This window comes from Choloepus didactylus, chromosome 2 (genome assembly GCF_015220235.1).
Source record: "Choloepus didactylus isolate mChoDid1 chromosome 2, mChoDid1.pri, whole genome shotgun sequence".
NCBI classification, from domain to species: Eukaryota; Metazoa; Chordata; class Mammalia; order Pilosa; family Megalonychidae; genus Choloepus; species Choloepus didactylus.
Genome location: NC_051308.1, coordinates 25,110,707 through 25,130,538, shown reverse-complemented (window position 1 = coordinate 25,130,538; position 19,832 = coordinate 25,110,707). Strand labels below are relative to the sequence as shown.

At 36.9% G+C, this 19,832-nt stretch overlaps 1 protein-coding gene across 1 annotated transcript in view; it reads right to left on the bottom strand.

The window, feature by feature from the left end:
• Window positions 1-19,832, bottom strand: part of FMN2 (formin 2) — a 408,121-nt gene that overhangs the window by 262,813 nt on the left and 125,476 nt on the right. Inside the window, exons 5-6 of the mRNA XM_037821962.1 lie at window positions 6,403-8,357; window positions 5,883-6,027 (exon numbers count right to left, since the gene is read on the bottom strand). Of these exons, the coding sequence (XP_037677890.1) occupies window positions 5,883-6,027; window positions 6,403-8,357 (2,100 nt within the window). The remainder of the gene's footprint in view (window positions 1-5,882; window positions 6,028-6,402; window positions 8,358-19,832) is intronic.

Genomic DNA, 19,832 nt, shown 5'->3' with positions numbered 1-19,832 from the left:
CTCTGTGCCCTCACAGGTATATTAACTTATTTTCTCTGCTGTATCCCCTGCTGCAATGGACAAACCTTGCTACCATATATCGAGAAAGGGGTGCAACACTGAAAGTGATTTGTACTCCCTTTAATTTTCCAGGTTTCTCTATAGTAGATGCTCCATTCCGTACCTGCAGTATTAAGAAAACACTTTCCCATCATCTGCTCCATATAGAATTTCTACTCCGTAAATTACCCAAAAATCGCCATTACTTTTGCTAGGATGATTAGTTTTCAGAGATATCATAATAAGGTAATGAATCCTGAAGGAATTCTCCAAGCAACTTTCTTCAATTAATAGGCACCATTATAAACGAACATTCCAGCCATTGAAAAATCAATACCCTTTTCTTATACAACTAGTCAAACATAATTTTAATACCATAATAGAATAGGCATATAAATTCAAAAAGAAATAATCTTCAGCATTATGAGATTTATGCAATTCCAAAGTGCAATTAATCAAATAAAATTTCCCCAATGCATAATCAGCAAGGTCAAGGATCATTAGCTTAATTATATTTCCTTTTCATTATGCTGCTGGATTTTTTCAGCTTTATACTTAGAAGTATAAAACAATTTCTTGGCTGAAAGAAAATAAAAAAATAGTGGTTATTATAATTGCATTCTTTGAATTGATTGGGTATGCTCTACAAATAGTTATAGGAATAGCATCTTCAAAAAATAATAAATCTTTCAACATCTAAACCAAATCCAGATTCCACAAAACCTATGTTTGTCTAATTATAGGTTTGTATTTTGATGTGGTTTTCTATGTAAATACATTTTTAAGGCTTGCAATAGGAATGTATTCTATTAAAAGCAGATGTCATGTTAAAAGTTACAAAGTACCAAATGTTTATTATGTATCCCCAAAACAAAACTAAATTGTCTTATTATAAGATATTTGCTATTTCAGACATTATTTCAGGACTTCAATCTAAACAACATATATCTGTCCAAATTAAACAAAACACACTCTTGCCAGCTACAACTGGAAAAATTAATACCAATACAAAAAAAATATACTTTTAGTACTCAGATTATCATTCAATCACCCTTTGAACACTCAAATATGCATTTATTATAAAAAAACATAAAAAACAAATATTTATAATAAGTAAATAAAAGTAAAACAGAGATTTATGGGTAAAACACACAACCTTTTTTTTTTCCTTTTTAGAACAATAAATATTATAACAGAAGATAATATTTGAAGTATAGCACGAAAGTTTTCCCAATTCCCCAACACTGCAGGAGGAAGCCTTTTTATAGTAATTACTATTTCATGTAAGAATGGACATTTAGAGACATTATTATGTCATACACTCCTATATAAGAACATCTGAATTATGAAAATTTCTTTTCCCATCACTATTATGAATTTTTATAACATTAAAAAAATCTTTTTGGAGGTTAGGTCATCAAGCACAATGGAAAGATTGAAAAAGATACCAAATGTCTAATTTCTTAACAATTACATCTGCACTAAATGTGCATTCTAATGATTCCTTTCATTACCTCTCTTATAATAAGTAACAGATTTAACTATCTATTTTTCTAATCATTTTTCCAGAGGCTGAAGCTTAACAAATATTTAACTATTAACTATTCTCTTTCGACAGAGAATTTTAATCTGACAAATGGAACACAAGAAACCCATGAAGATACTCATTTGTGTAACATTAAATGGTTATACAAATGTCAGTTGAGGATTTCAAAATTAACATAGATTCTTCTTATTAGCTCTTGTTCACTTCTGCATGCAAATTTACTTTGTGGGTAATATGGTCCTTTACAGATCTTTTAGACATGATTAGACATTATTTATTTAAAGCATATTTTACAGAGATAGTTCCCTTTTGTGAATAAAAATGAATAAAAAGGATCATCACGTGACATTTGGTGAGGCTGAACCGCAGTTGCTGTCACTTCTAACCACTATTTGTATGCCACACAAGCAAATGGCTCTCCTTTTTATTGCTTACAGAAGCTAATATGTCTAAATCTTACATTACTGAGATAAACTTTTATTTAACTGGGCAAACACCATGTTTGGTGGCATCATAATTTATGTAGTTGTCAAAGTTTGTTAGGTATAGAAAAGGCTTTAAAATTTCCACTTACAATTTCATAATTATAACTAGCTGCTTAAATATTGGGCATATATCAAAACAATCTAAATTCTAATTCTCTTTTAAAAGTATATATTCTGGTCTCCATGTAAATAAAATACTATATTTAAGCTCATATAAAACATTTCACATCCACACTTATGATGTAGCTATTAAGAACGCAGACTCCAGAGCCAGACAACTGGAGTCTGAACTCTGGCTCTGCTACTTACTAGCTTGGGAACATTACTTAATCCTTCGATACCTCACTTTTCTGTAGTATAAACTTGGGATAATGGTGTCTATCTTATAGGATTATGAGGATTAAATGAGTTAATAAAAGAAAAGTACTAAAAACTAGTGACTGGCATGTGGTAAATAAAGGATAAAATGACTTGTGGTTTCCATGGTTATTACTGTTATTATTTTTATACCATTACTATTACCACTGCATTTAACAAAATATATTTATTTATGAACATATTTGACACAGGTTTAATCAGAAATTTCCTTTTGATACAATCTTTATTATCAAAATCCTTTCAAAGTCAATTCTCTCACTTGTTTGTTCATAAGCTTGGGTTAAATTTAATTTAGTTTTTATTTGATCACAGGATACCCTGAGATGTCATAGGGTCAACATCAATAATCACTGACTCATCCTGGAAATAGAAAGGAGATTGGCCTGAATGTTTACTGCCTCTAGACCATTCCTTCAAAATGGGCAAGTGGGTATCTGTATGTTTAAACATGAGTATTATATGAGATTGCTTTTTCTATTTCCTTCTTTATTCCTTCTGCGACAAGGTTGTTGCTTGTTATTTTTTATTAACAGCTTAATATTTAAATCTTAAGTATAACTGTCACACTCATTTGCTTAAGAATATGTCAAGCCATGGTACAATAAACTATCATACACCTTCTCAGCTAATCTCCTATATTTGATACGTCAAAATAAAGAATAAGAAACATCTCAGCATAAATTCCAACATATGTTCCATTACAAAGATATACAGTCCTTTGTCATAGATTCATTGGAAGAAAAAGGATATTTTGGAACACAAGAATACATCATTACTTTTAACCTAGGCAGCCAGAGAATAACTCTCTTTCTCCTTAGGCCAAACAGCAATGTATCCAGTAGCAGAATCTTCAATTATCACACTGAAATAACCTCTGCTGTAAGAGTAAAAACAGCCCAGGCACCTCATTAAATACCAGTACATTAGACCACAGTCTTACATTAAAGAAGATGACAGATCACAGAAAAATTATTTGCCTATTTTTAAATATTTAAAGAAAACAGAACTTCTAGCTTCCATTGTATATTTCAAGAAGAATTGCTTGAAATAACTCCATAAACATATGCCACAGCATTAAAGGCTATTAATTTGACTAGAAATGAATCATGAGGTACCAAAATGTCTGCACATACAATCAGTATACCTTTCCCATAAAAATGGGACTATGTGTATGCACCCTGAAAATACACTTAATTTAAACAAAATTTTAAATGTCACAAGTAAATGGAACGGATAGATTTTTCTTCCAAATACAATGAAGGTAAATAAAACTAGGTTTTTTCAGCAATATATCACTTTGCAACAGTTTTTTTTTTTTAATCTCTCCAATATACAGACAAAAAAACACTTTGACCCCTACAAAACCAGACCTAAAATGCACAGCTCAGTACAAGACCCAAGCCAAGAAACTGCTGACCAAGCTTATTAGTAGTCATGATGGAGACAGTCTTACAGACCCTATTTGAAGTTCAAGGTCAATAGCAGTATCAGTATCAGTAAGTCTAAACCATGACACTGGCAAAGTCTTTTATCTACAGACTATGAAATGTCTTAACAAGAGAGGGAAGTGATTATGTTTAGATGATGTTCAATTCAGATGTAGTTCATCCCATTGCATGCCAACCAATTTAATTTCAAGTCTTGATGATTTAGACATAAATCATTTGAGTATGCTAAAAACTGAATACTATGTCAAATAAAGCATGAAAGCCTTTAGCCTCAGGCAACAAGAGGCATCTTCCCTATCCTGTGTTCTCTTGGCAGAAAAAGCAGTGATGGGAGGTGGGAAGCTATGGTTTGCTTCCCGGAGCAAGAGACACCCCAGGCTGTATCTGCCCAGTCAACAATTCTGGCTGCCTGTGTCTCCCCGAAGTCTGTGCTCTCCACCCATAACCCAGGAGCAGGCAGCCTTTTCTGTAGTTTTTTATGCAGTCATGAGAAGAGACATGATAACTCAGCCTGAAAGTGTTATGTGTAAATAGAAGTAGAAACGATTTTTAAAATATTTACCTCTGCCTGCGAAAATGTGGTTTTCCATTCGCCTTTATTCCTCCTAAGGTTGTCCCCGTGACGTTACTGATTATTATGGCATGAATGATAATCTAGTTTTTAATCACTACTGGGTACAGTCACTGATATTTTTTAAGTCTTCCTCCATCAGTCAGCTGGTTTGTTTTTTTTTAATTAGTAAATACTGATTGAATGCTTACCATGTGCCAGGTACTGTTCCATTTACCACAGTTATTGAACTAAGGTTACCAGCTGTAGTGCAATAAATGTTCGGAAAAATTCAACTTTATAATATTTGGGCCTGCATTAATCTGAGAGTAATGAAATGCATGGGTTGAGCTTGGCTAGGAGTTCCAAGAGGCTAGCTGGCTATCCAAGAACTTCTTTTCCCAGCTGGATTTGGCAGTGTCCATCTGATGGGAGCTGTCTGCTCTGAAATAACTATTAATGGGAATAACTCCAGGGTATGTGGCTAGCTACAGCTTCTAGGTCAGATGAAAAAGTTCACGGAATCAACCCACAATTTGGTACCCATTTTGGGAGACTGAGTCAGGGAAGACAGGGAGCTTCATCTCTCCCTTTCCCCCTCCCAATACTGAGCTGACTGTCATTTCCTTGCCTCACACACTCCTTCCCTTATCCTTTCCCTGTCCCTGCAGAAGATAAGAAATATAGCCTCTCCCTATTTTAGGTAAAAGATGGACACCAACAGCCAATACTTTCTATCTGAGGCTCATTATTGTGGGATTTTACTATTTGTTCCTAAATGACACTCATGAGAAATTTATAGCAATATCATTTTATGATCAAGTCCAACTGACACACCAGTTGAAAAATGTTTCTTAGAGATGTTTTTCTCCAAATTCTTCCTTTTTCTGACACAGATGTCACAGGTTGGAGAGAGGGCTGCCCTAACAGAATGGGTATGCTGGATTTGGACATAAAGATTTTTTTCCATATTTTAAATTCAGTGTAATAGTTTAGCTGGGTTCCAATAACATTGGCTGAAGTTATAATACAACAAACGATCAAACAGATTACCAGTTTCCAAAGGATTGGGCCAATTTCTTGCTCATTTTTCTTTGCCTATCCTTTCCTGCCCTTCCATCCATACTTTCACTAAGATAATTTAAATCAAGTGACAATACATTTCTAGGCAACTAATTCTAGAAACAGCCATTACTGAGATTTGGGAAATATGTATTTGGAGGTTATAAAAAAATAGTATATCATTTGAGGAAGATAATTATTTGTCATTCTATCTGAAATGGTCTTAACTGTTTTAAAATTCTAATCTTTGTTATCTGTTTAAAGTCTATGGAGGTTTACACAACCCAGAAACTATTTCAAAATTTTTCTCCAATTAAAGGTTCATACCTATGCCAGAAGCACTGTCCAATTTCAGAAAGCACAAGGTTACTCACTTGTTTAGCCTTGGTCTTTGTGATGGTGTCAGAAATAGGTTTCTTTCTCTCCTTTACTGCAGTTTTAGAAAATAGTTCCTCAAATTCATGACAATCTATAGATGGCTCTTCAATTTTTTCCCAAATAAGTGAAGGACTGGAGTCTCTAAAGTTAAGCGAAACAAACAAAAACCAATGAAAAGACCATCAAAATGTAGGTGGCTACAAGACAGCATGGTGAGCATAAAACAGAAAGGAAGAAGGGAAGGAAAGAAGAGCAAAAGAAAAAAGGATAAAAGGAAGTTGAGAAGAATGGAAAGAAGCGGGGGAGGGAGGGAAGAAGACTAAATTTCTTTAAGACCACCATTTGTTTTATCAACTTGGTGAGAAAGTTAGAATACCATGAAGAAATAACGAAACCTATGTCTTAGAAACAATGATTTTCAGAATTCTAAGTTAACAAGTCACTATATAAAAACATAAAAGAAATATTTCGCTTGTATTGACAAAATGTTCAACGATGAGCTCACTTTCACGTTACCTTTTACTATGTAGTTGAATTCTTGTCCAGTAAAGAGGCTTCATTGGTCGACAAGGCTCTATGGGCTGCTTCCTACTCCCCTTTTCCTGATTCATTCCTAATCCAAACAAGCCAGCTGGCAATGGAGGAGGGAGAAATCCACACGCTTGTGATGCTGGAAAAGAGCTACTCCCAACTTCTGGTGGGAGGCGAGGGCCAGATCCAGAGGGTAGAGGAGGTGGTAGGGGTGGAAGGACTCCTGTCCCAAGAGGAGGGGGAGGTGGAGCTGGGGCAGGTGGAATCAACGTACCTGGCAAAGGAGGAGGTGGGAGAATCCCAGCCCCAGGCAGAGGAGGGGGAGGTGGGGGAATTCCGACTGCAGGCAGAGGAGGCGGCGGGGGAGGTATTCCCACCCCGGGGAGAGGAGGCGGGGGAGGTATTCCCACCCCCGGGAGAGGAGGCGCGGGAAGTATTCCCACCCCGGGGAGAGGAGGCGCGGGAGGTATTCCCACCCCGGGGAGAGGAGGCGGGGGAGGTATTCCCACCCCGGGGAGAGGAGGAGGGGAAGGTATTCCCACCCCGGGGAGAGGAGGAGGGGCCGGTATTCCCACCCCCGGGAGAGGAGGCGGGGGAGGTATTCCCACCCCCGGGAGAGGAGGCGGGGGAGGTATTGCCACCCCGGGGAGAGGAGGCGGGGGAGGTATTGCCACCCCGGGGAGAGGAGGAGGGGGAGGTATTCCCACCCCCGGGAGAGGAGGCGGGGGAGGTATTGCCACCCCGGGGAGAGGAGGCGGGGGAGGTATTGCCACCCCGGGGAGAGGAGGAGGGGAAGGTATTCCCACCCCCGGGAGAGGAGGCGGGGGAGGTATTGCCACCCCGGGGAGAGGAGGAGGGGGAGGTATTCCCACCCCCGGGAGAGGAGGCGGGGGAGGTATTGCCACCCCGGGGAGAGGAGGCGGGGGAGGTATTGCCACCCCGGGGAGAGGAGGAGGGGAAGGTATTCCCACCCCCGGGAGAGGAGGCGCGGGAGGTATTGCCACCCCGGGGAGAGGAGGCGCGGGAGGTATTCCCACCCCCGGGAGAGGAGGAGGAGGTATTCCCACCCCCGGGAGAGGAGGGGCAGGAGGTGGAATTTGGACACCTGGTAGAGGTCGGGGAGGAGGTATTCCTTCACCAGGCAAAGGTGGGGGAAGGGAAGGCAGCATTTCTGTACCCGGCAAAGGAGGAGGTGGGGAAACTGCTGAGCTGGGCGGAGCTGGCACTGTCATGCCAGGGAGAGGGAGAGGTGGGGGAATCACCAAGCCCAGGTCAGGCATAGAACTGGAGGATTCTGTGCAAGGCAGAGGCGGTGGGGGTGGGATGTTACAACTGTTATCGCAGGGTGAGAAAACAGGCAGTTCATGGCTGGTTCCAAACTCAGTACTAAGAGACAGATGGGAAGGCTGTGATCCAGACTGTCCGTGAACCTCAGAGCAAGGAATGGACTGAGGAGGCAGAGGCGGAGGCTGTGATACACTCTGTTCAGACTGACGGGCGTCAAGCTGTACTGATATTAGCCTTGGAGACACAATCAAAGAAATCTCCGAACAGAATTTTGTCTGAGGTCCAGAAGCTGAGGACGGCACAGCTGTCTCTCCACTTTCATCCCCAGGAGGGCCTGGAGGGCGCTCTGGCAGTGTATTAACAAAAGGTACTGGCGGTATCGCGCCCTCTTCTGTCGGGGAAGTCTGTATTGATTTCGCCTGTAAAATCCTTTGATGCCGTACTTCCTTTTCTCCTAACCTGAGAGCTTCAAAAGAAACCTCTTGTGAGAGTGTCAGTCCATTCACAGCCCCATGCCGGCCACTGGCCACCTCCATGTCCAAAGCAGGGTACTGCTTCTCTAGTTCAGCTATTTTGGTCCTCAGATCCTCAATAGTCTGTTCCAGCTGTTGAATTACAGTTGCCTGTCCCTCAGATTTCATGTCAAAAACGTCCTGAGGAGCAGCAAGAACACATGTAGTTAATACGAAATAAGGAAAAAATCAAACACCACAAAAAGACATACAATAAATTAAACAAAATCATGTTTGTTTAACATGCTTCCAGAAAGATCTCCCCATAGAAAAATACTATTAGTATTTAGAAGTGACCTTCTTTACCACCCTCAGATTTCAATGGTTTACATGCATTAACATAGAATCCTAATGCCTCTTGTCTGTCTAACCTTTGAAATGACAGAATTGAAGACAATTAGATAACAGAATCCATCAAACAGGTAGGGGGAAAAATCTGAGTGACAAATCAATTTATTTCTATGGTAGCGTTCTCTCTTCCCTGCTTAATAATATTTGCTATTAAGATGTTCCTGAAATATATGACCTTTTAAAAGGTAATTACTGAATGAGTCTCCAATAAGAATCTGTGAAACACTCAGCAATTCATATGGGCATGGGCATATATCTTGTGAGCATGCATCTTACCACTTTTATCACATTTCCTATAATTTTTATATTTTACCGAGGGCATTTCAAAAAATGACACATTTATGGTTATTCTAAATTTACAAAGATGACAGATAACTATTATGCTAATTTATCAGACACCCTCACATCTAAATAGTGTCTTCCTTTCACAAGACAAACAACAGATCAGGGAAACTTCAAGAAAAAAATGTTTTTGGTGGAAAGAAGGTAAATTAAGTAAGAATAAAAGATGAATAAAAGGGAAACAGAGGAAGAGGAATGAGTAAAGAGAAAGGAGGAAAAAACAGAAATAATAGAACATAGATGAGAAGGGAAGACAGGTCCCAGCTGTGCAAAAGCTGCAATGTCAGGCAATTGCCTATACAGAGGTGGATTTGCTCACTCAAGGCCAGAACAAAAGTTGAAAAGAGAGTGAGAGAATTGTAGAGTTGAAAACTGTTTCTTCAGAGTGTTCCAGAGTTTCATACAGATGATCTCTGTTGGGGATTGAATTATGCCCCTCATAAAATGGTCCCAGCCGCTGGTCCTGTGGGTGTAAACCCATTTGTATACAGGACCTTTGCAGATGTTATGCCAGAATGCTACTGACCCTGGGAGGAAGCAGGCCTTCAAGCCTCTGAAACCATGAGCCAGTAAGTTTCCATTGTTTAAGTGACCCATTGTGTGGTATCTGTCAAAACATGTGGGAAACTAAGACCATTGGGGATCAATAGAAGCTACTGTAGAAAGCAATAGCCCCAGAGTACAGATATCTGCTATTTTCCACATACAGGAGCCTGAAGATGACACTCCAGACCAGCTTTTTACACATTGTGGAAGAACAGTTAAGAGGTAATACACAGATCACAGTAAATATGAAACTAAATTCTTATCCTACTTGTGCAAGGTTAAAATCTGGATCCAAGAAATGTCTCCAAAAGTTTTGTAAACAAATGTTTTCTTTAGTCTTTATTCAGTCCCAAACAAACATCCAACCCATGTGCAGTACCAAAACTTCAAGTGGACAAGGCAAAAATGGGCGTTTACTAAACTGTAACATTTTTGATGCCTTGGATACAGTTGATAAAAATCCTCAGAGCTGGTATTTTGTTTGTTTTGTTTTACAGAGCAGAGGAGTCAGGGGCTAGTAGATATAAGCTTAGTAGACTTGACCCTAATCCCTGCTCCTTCTCTGGAAACTATATCATTTGCTACATTTAATTTACTAAAGGTTAATTATAAAGCTTCTTGAGGGCTGAGCTGAAGAGAACTTGTAACTTCAGAGACAAAGACCCTGTGCAAGGTATTTTTTTTCTTATTTTTCCTGTCTAATATAAAAAATATGAAGCAGCTTTTATTGTGAAAGAAAACTGAAAAGGGAAAATCATTTACTTTGTAACTAATAATGGAACCTAATACACTTTAAATTGCTAGGCAAGATTTTGAGAGGTACTTTATATTTATATATAAATATAAGTATATATTTATTTATTTAAATACCTTAAGTCACTATTTTTCACCAATGTCTACCCAAAAGACTAAAGACAATGTACTATTTGGAAAATTATGTCATGTATTTTCTAAGTAGTCCATAGTAAAAGAAATATTTTTAATAAACAATTTCTAATATCATGTTTGGCCACTATACTTAACTACAGACTTCAGTTGTGATGGTAGTAAGTCAAGAAGAAACTAGAAGCCAAAAAATTAACTCCCAAGTTCATCCTAAAAAAAGTACAACTATTCAATATTTCTTCATTATACTGGATTAGTAAAATGTATAAATTATTTTCATTTTTCCAACATACTCTTAAAAGTGACATTTTGTCATTTTATTATGTGTTGAGTTATCCTGATACATAAATAAGTTTCTCATTTTCCCATTAATGATGATCTTATAAAAACAATATAATGAACAACATGCAAGATTAAGACTCTGGAGGAGTTTTCCAAATCTCAGTTCTTAAATGTTTTATTACCTAGGCCAGCTCTTTTTTAATCATAGATTCAAATATATAAAGAAAGAAGAATAACATTTAAAGGACATTTAGAAAAAAAATCCTGACAGCCTAGCACAATAGCAATTACTATACCTCTTTCTATGTGGATTTATGTTCCCCTGTTTCCTAGCCAATTAGTGAATCTCAGCTCCCAAAGCCAATGGTAATGAAGGTAAAAGTATAAGTGACTGGGAAGATAACCAGGATATTTAGTATCTCTAATTCACAAAGCCACTCAGAAAAGATAAAAGAGGATCTCACTGCACAAGATAATTGGTCCACCAAAAAAGAAGGCTTCTTAAGTGAAATCCTCTTAAAACAATTTGGTAGTTACTTTGGATCACTCTCCCAACCTCCATCCCTCTCCTTTTATTTACAGAACTGGGGTGAGAAACTACATTCCCATACCCCATAGCAGCTAGGGTTCTTGATGCAAATTAGGACCTTTATCCAATTAGAAGCAGTCACAGAGAGATTTAGAAAGTGGGGCCTATACTCCTGCATGTCTTGATGGCCTGTTAGCAATCAACATCTGAGAACTTGACGTTTTCATGGAACAGCATTCCAATATCCACTCTCAACTTCTGAGAGTCAGGAAGCAGTGGTGGAAGCAGCAGCAGTGGCTTCTTAATCTGACTTTCCAATCTATGGAACATATTTTCTTGGGTATGGGATACATTTTTGATGGCAGTAGCTTCTTGGATCAGGAATCAAAATCCAATGGTGGCCTCAAAAGTTTTATTCCCCTGCTAGATGAATTGTATGTTTCCTTTGAAGAGTTTCAGCCTAGAAATGGATTTTGCAGCCTTTTCAACAATATGTAAACATCAAATTCCAAGTAAGAAACCTTTCTGTTAAATATACCTAGGGTGGTATCTCTTTCCCGCAATAAAGCATGACTAATATAGCCAGGTAGCAATATTTCAGAACAAATTGTGTAAAACTTTTCCTTTTTTCCTAAAAGATGAAATTAAAAATTAAAACTACATGTAGGTCACTTATTTCTAAAAATTTTTTATCTTAATGGCAAGCACACACAAATCCTTAGAATTAAAAGAAAGCAAGCATTAATTTTTTCAGTGTAATTTTTCGGACAAAATTATGTGATGCTATGATATATGACATCATTTATGAAAAAACAGTAACTTTTTGTAATATTTTAGAACTTCATCTATTTTCTCAATGGTATCTCACAATCCCAACATGAAGATTAATCATTTCAACATATCTGTCACATCATCATCCTTTCCAAATTAACTAACTCTTCCAGGTGCTCACAATCAATAAATTTCATGTGACTCAAATTTCTCAACCATCACCTTCCCTGACTTCAGGAATCCTGAAACTTCTATAAGATTAAAAATTTTACCATGCATTGGATTTATATTGTGTGATTTAAAACATCCAAAAATCACTAATAAACTGACCCTGCCCAAATTAAACAATGATGTGTCAAGAGAACCCCTATCTCACACCCTATAAAAAATTTAACTCAAAATGAATCAAAGACCTAAATATAAGAAGCAGTATCATAAAACTCCTAGAAGAAAACGTAGGGAAACATCAAGATCTAGTGATAGGCAATAGCTGCTTAAACTTTATACCCAAAGCACAAGCAATGAAATAAAAAATAGATAAATGGGAACTCTTCAAAATCGAATACTTTCATATTACCAAGGACTTTGTCAAAAGGGTGGAAAAGCAACTGACTCAATGGGAGGAAATATTTAGAAATCACATATCTGACAAGAGTTTTATATCTAGAATATATAACAAAATCCTACAACTCAACAATAAAAAGAGAAGCAACCCAATTAAAAAATGGGCAGGGGACCTGAAGAGACGTTTTTCCAAAGAGGAAATTTAGATGGCTAAAAAGCACAAGAAAAGATGCTCAGTTTCACTAGCTATTAGGGAAATGCAAATCAAAACCACAATGAGATACCATCTCACACCTACTAGAATGGCCACTATTAAACAAACTGGAAACTACAAGTGTTGGAGTGGATGTGGAGAAATTGGAACACTTATTCACTGCTGGTGGGAATGTAAAATGGTACAGCTGCTATGAAGGATGGTTTTCCTCACGAAACTAAGTATAGAGTTGCCTTACAACCTGGCAATCCCACTACTCAGGATATACCCAGAAGATCGGAAAGCAGGGACACGAACAGACATTTGCACACCGAGATTCATAGCAGTTTTCACAATTGCCAAAAGATGGACACAATCCAAGTGTCCATCAACAGAAGAATGGATAAACAAAATGTCCTGTATACATACAATGGAGTATTATTAAGCAATAAGAAGGAATTAAGTCTTAAAGCACGTGACAACATGGAGGAACCTTGAGGACATTATGTTAAGTGAAATAAGTCAGTCACAAAAAGACAAATATTGTATGATCTCACTGATGTGAACTAATTATAACATGTAAACTCATAGACATAAAATGTAGACTACAGGTTACCAGGATATAGAATAAGGCTAAAGAATGAGAAATGGTTGCTTAATATGTGCAGAATGTTTAATGAGGTTGAACTTAAAACATTTAGAAATGGGCAGAGATGATGATAGCACATTTTTGTGAGAATATTTAACAGTACTGAATGGTGTGTGAATGTGGTTGAAAGGGGAAGTTTAGAGTCATGTATGTCACCAGAAGGAAAGCTGGAGGTTAAAACATGGGAATGTATAAAACAGTGAACTGTTGATGGACAATGACTGTGATCAACTGTAAAAAAGTTCTTTTATGAACTAGAACAAATGTATGACACTATTACAAGGAGTTAATAATAGAGGGGTATATCAGGAAAACGTACCTATGATTATAGTTAAGAGCTACATTTTAATATCCTTTCATCAACAGTAACAATGTACCACATCAATACTATGGGTCAGTATGGGGGGACATAAAGGGTATGGGAGGATTTGGGTTTTCATTTTTATTTTCATTTCTTTTCTGGAGTAATGAAAATGTTCTAAAATTGATCATGGGGATCTATGCACCACCATGTGATGATACTGTGTGCCACTGATTTATACTTTGGATGGTTTGTATGGTGTGTGAATATATCTCAATAAAATTGCATTAAAAATCTAAATTATGATGGAAAGTAACAAATGTTTCATGTTGAAGTGGGGAGGGATTTGGGTTTGGATCTAATTTTGTAAGTGATATTATTAGTTTTTAGTATACAGTGCTCTGTTATGTAGGCTTCTCCATTTTTAAAACAATGTGATAATTGAGGACACTTAGGTAATAAAATTTTAACAAATTAAGAAACCAATACTCAGTTTTCAAATGTAAGATATAATAACTGCAACTAAAAGGTGGTAAAGGAAATAGGGATAACAAAACTAAATTCAGAAACCGTCATATAATAGAATATGGCAATGGCTAGCACTGGGGTATCAGGAAAGTGGCAGACTCAAAGAATTTATAACAATGATAATAAACAGATTGTAAATATAATAGATTGACAGAGAAAATTTTCTTATAGAGAACTTTTATAGATATAGAACAGGGAAGAAAAATTGGTTGAGAAACTACCTGCTCCTCACATTATTCCCACTGTAAAGAGAACAAAGACAACTTGCTAAAAATTTTACTACCCTCATGACTCTACCTTTAATTGCGCCATAAAACCCCAGGCCTAAATCAATACTAAAATCCACCTTTTCCATTCCAGGAAAGCAGAACAATTAAGCCAATCTCAAGCCTTAACTACACCTGCAGTGCTCTCCATCAATACATTATTTCTCTCGTTCCAGTCAGTAACTTCACCAAAATTCTCTTCTAAAGCTTATAGTCAAAATACATTTGCCAGAGTAATTAGGCAAGAAAAAGAAATAAAAGGTATCCACATTGGAAAGGAAGAAGTAAAACTATCTCTATTTGCAGACAATATGAACTTGTATAAAACAAATCCAAAGGAATCCACAAGAAAACTGCTAGAGCCAATAAATGACCCATACATTTATGGCCAATTGATTTTTAACAAGGATACTAAGTACACACAATGGGGAAAGACTAGTCTTCTCATCAAATAGTGTTGGGCAAATTGGATATCCACAAGCAAAAGAATGGAGTAAGACCCATGCTCACACCACATACAAAAATTAACTCTAAATATAAGAATTAAAACTATAAAACTCTTAGAAGATAGAATAGTGGCAGACCTTCATGACCTGGGATTTGGTAATGGATTCTTAGATATGACATCGAAAGCACAAGACACCAAAGAAATAGATAAACTCAACTTCATCAAATTTAAAAAAACTTTTGTACATTGAGGGACATTATTAAGAAAATGAAAAGACCACCTACAGAATGAGATAAAATAGTTGCAAACTATATTATCAGATAAGGGCTTAATATCTAGAATATATATAAAGAACTTTTACAAGGCAACAACAAAAAGACAAGCAACCCAATTAAAAAATGGGCAAAGGATTTGGATACCCATTTTACAAAGAAGATATAGAAATGGATAATTAGCATATGAAAAGATACTCAACATCATTAGCCATTACGGAAATGCAAATCAGAACCACAATGAGATACCACTTCACACCAGCAAGGATGGCAATTATTAAAAAAAGAAAAGGGAAAATAACAAGTGTTGGAGTGCAGGCTGAGAAATTGGAATTTATGTGTTACCATACGACGGGGCCATTCCAATTCTAGGTATATACCCAAAGAAAGTGAAAACAGGCTCTCAAATACTTGTACACCAATGTTTATACAAGCATTATTCAAAATAGTTAAAAGATGGAAACAACAAAGTGTTCATCAACAAATGAATGGACAAATAAAATGCACACAATGAAATATTATTTGGCAATAAGAAAGAATGAAGTTCTGAGATATACTGCAACATGGAAGAACCTTGGAAACATTATGCTCAGGGAAATAAGTAAGTCACATAAAATATTGTAAGATGGCACTTACAAAGGATGACTAGAAATGACAAGCTTGCAGAGTCAGAAAGTAGATTAAAGGTTACCAGGGAAAGGAGGTTGGAAGAAAGGGGGATTGTATATTTGGAAGATATAGAGTGCTTGTAAATTAACTTCAAAAAAAAACTACAAACCGTTTGCCCTCCATTTCCTCAAGAAAATCTATACCACTTACTATGACTCTGTAACTTCCACCCCCACCTATAAACTTATCAATATCTCTTACCAGTTCTCATTTCTTTCCTCAAGTCTCAGAAGATGAAATATCTCTTCACAGGTTCAAAATCAACCCCTCCATCCCAGCTCTCATACTTTCAACATTAATGTAATAATAGTATCATTGCTAATATAGAGCTAACATGTATTCAATACTTATCACCTTCAAGAAACCGCACTAAGGATATTATGTAATTATTCATGTAATCCTCACAATTCTGAATTAGGTACTTTTACAATTCTTATTTTACAGATGAGGAAACCATAGCTCAGAGAGGGGCAGTAACCTATCCAATAAATGGTGGAGACAGAATAAAGTGGTCAGGGATTGGACCCCAGAGCCTAAGCTCTTACCATTATTACATACAGCCTGATACTTAACCATCTCCTTGAAGACTCCATACTATTAATACTCCCTCTCTTTCATGCTCTATTAAAATCTTCTTTTTCCCTAAGTCTCTTTCTCCCATCATAGAAATCCCTATATTGATACTGTCTTCTCATCTTCTCTACTTCTCATTGCATTTTCCCAGTGAAGTTACCAAATTCATTTGCTTCATTTCTTCTCCCCACTCATTTTTCAATTTATGACCATCTGGAGCTTATCCCATTAGTCTATTGAAACTGCTGTCATTAAAATTATCAGTGGCTTCCTAACTGACAAATCCAACTGACAAGTTTTAGTATTTACCTATAGAAAGTCTCCACTGCCTTTGTTGTCATTCACTTTCTACTGAAATGGTCTCCACCCATTCTGAGCTAATTACTGGCTCTCCTGTCAGTTCTCACAGTTCTCAAAACTATTCTCTCTCTGTATTCTTCATGTATTTCCCTTCCTGAAATATGATGTTTACCTGAGTTCTGTACTTAGCCTACAGTTCTTCTCAATGTATACAATAACCATGAGTGATTTTACTCCATTTTCTCACTTAAAATACCATCTATAGGCTATGCCCTAGGCCTGTACTCTGCCACCTGTCCATAAGTGACTCAAAATACGGGTTCTGGAGACAGACTGCCTGTGTCTGAATCCTTATTCTTCCACTTACTAACAGTGTGACCTTAGGCAGGTTAATTAAGGTCTCTGTGTTTCCAGCTCATCAGATTAAGAGAGGTAGATATAGTTAGCACACATAAAGCACTTAGAATGGTTGCTGGCATATGATGTGTTCAAAAGGAATTAAGTATTATCATTATTTGTTATTCTCCTCCTCCTCCTCTTCAAAAACTTAGCTTTTAGGGCAAACCTCCCCAGAACGGCTCTAGGTTGGATTATGTATCTTTCCTCTGTATTTTTATAACACCCTATGAATATAACACTTTCACTTCATATACTTCCTAGCATTAGAATCATCTGTTTTATATGGTTGTATATCTCACTAGACCGAGTTCCTTGAAAGTGATGACTGAACTCTTTTTGTTTTAGAGTCTCTGGGACTAAAAGCTGTGAGTAAAACTTTGTGGGGTCTTCAGTGAATGAATTAATCAACAAATCAGGGATTAGCTAGCTTGAAGTCCATGGCCAGTTTTCTATTGTAGGCCTAACAAAGAGGTTCACCTTCCCCTGCTCTGAGTGCCCCTGGCAATTTATCTCTACTCACTTCCCCAGCAACCCCAAGGTATGGACAGAGGATGAGTGGGGAGCCTGGACTTCCACACCCTGCTAAACAGTGAGGGAAGACTGCCCATCACCCCTTCACTGGAAGGCAAGTGAGGGCTTTTCCATTTTATACTTTCTATAAATATTTAATAATTGAATGAATGAACAAAGAATCTTAAGTTTTTCCCTATTTAAAATGTCTAAAAGCACCAAGAATGATCTATATATCTGAATAGTTGTTTTCTGCCTGATTAACACTGCCAAACTTCTACCTTTTGGGTAAGTTAAACAGAGAGTATCATTTCAAACAAAAATGCAGAAGCTGCATCTTTGTATTTCTCCTGAAAGCTGCTATGGATGGGTAAAATGAGAACATGGCCACACAAAAGAAAAGAACCATTCCCTCTCTGGTGATCTCAGTGCAGCCTTGCAGCAACATGCCACACCAAATATTTATTTTAAATGAACTACTTATTATCTAGCCTTGGATTAGTTTCTCTCTCCTAAATAAAATTCTAGTCCCAGCACTCTAATGCTGCACTGAAAGACTGTACTGCTGATAGTATCCAATATATCTTTGATATCTGTGTAACCTAAGAATTAGATAAATCAGGCGGAAATTCTACCAGCCCAATCCCCATCATGTCCAGTGATGAGTACTTCCATGGGGAGAGAAGGGAGTATAAACAATATCACAGGAGGCTAAACAACATGATGATCACATATACAAGAATTACAAATGTGTTCTACAGAACCTCCATGTTCAAGACCAATAAATAAATCTAGACTCTTGCTAATCAACATGTGATCCAAGATCCAGCAGCATGGGCATCTGCACTGGTAGAAATGCAGACTCTTAGGCTCCACTTCACACTGCCTAAATCACAGTCTGCATTTCAATAAAATCCCAGAGTGATCTGCTGGAAAACCGAAGCTGAAGAAGCACTGACCTAGACTAGTATTTTCTAACCAGTGAAGGATTATTTATCTCCACCATACTGTCAGACAGATACTGCTTTAAAATACAATGAAAATGAATCACTAGAAAAATGATTATGCACTGAAAATTTGCAGCAATGTCAATTTGCTACAAAACTGTCTAAATGCTTACTAATAAATACTGTACTTATCTCTTCATGGTGTGCAAACATACAGCTGGGCAACAGAACACACTTGGAGTATCACTGATCTAGAGAAGTCGACTGCTAGATAACACTTTTCCCATGGTTGTCTTTTCTCATACTGTGTCGAACTTAACCTAAAAATATCTAAGTACCTGTTATATGGAAGGGAGGCATTGTTGTACATGCTATTACAGATACAAAGGAATTCAATTTCCATTCGGAATAGCTTATAATCTAGTAGGAATGGAGCAGGAAGTCAGAAGAAATATTCCTGCATAAAATGTGTGAATGTATATATAATTTGTATAATATACACATTACAAAATATATATAATACATACAATATATACATGTCTAATTATACATGACAATAAACGTCAAATCAATGGTACAATTTTAGACATTTGTCTTTAGTCACAATCTTCTTCCCATCAATAAGAATCAAAAAAAGAGACATAAAATAAAAATCAATAGAGATAACAGAGTGATACTTGAAGCAAAACAAGATCCAAAAAACTCAGTGCATCTCTTGGGAAGATATCTGGCAATGCTTTAACATTAGTGGTATAGACTCTGACAAAATCAAATTAATTGATAAATATTAAGGCACTAAAGCAAAGAAACACTAAATGACTTTTTTTATTGAATTACATATCTAATACAGATGGACTAGTCTGTAAAGTAAGGCCCACCATCCACTATCACAAAGTAGACAAATGTATGTGGGATTTTTGGTTCTGTATTTAGTTTAGAGTCTACAAAGAATTTTATTTGGTCTTTCTTATCCAGGGTTATCAGCCAAGGAGAAGCTGGCTCTCATAGAGCACCAGTTCACAAAGTTAGCACTTTTTCTTTAAAGTCATCAAAAGAGTTTCTTGTCAGTAAGAAACATTAAGAGTTGATTGCTATATGGGTTATATTTTTTACTATTTTCAAGGATTAATAAAGAGAATTCATACTAAATATTAGTTATTATCAAGAAAAAAAAGTGTTGTCTATTCCTTGACCATTTAAGCAAATGACTTGCTCTCAAAGAACCCAAATAAAGTAAAGATCTGCAGGGGCCCACTCACTAACAAAACCAGTTCCCTTGTATGTTTTCCAT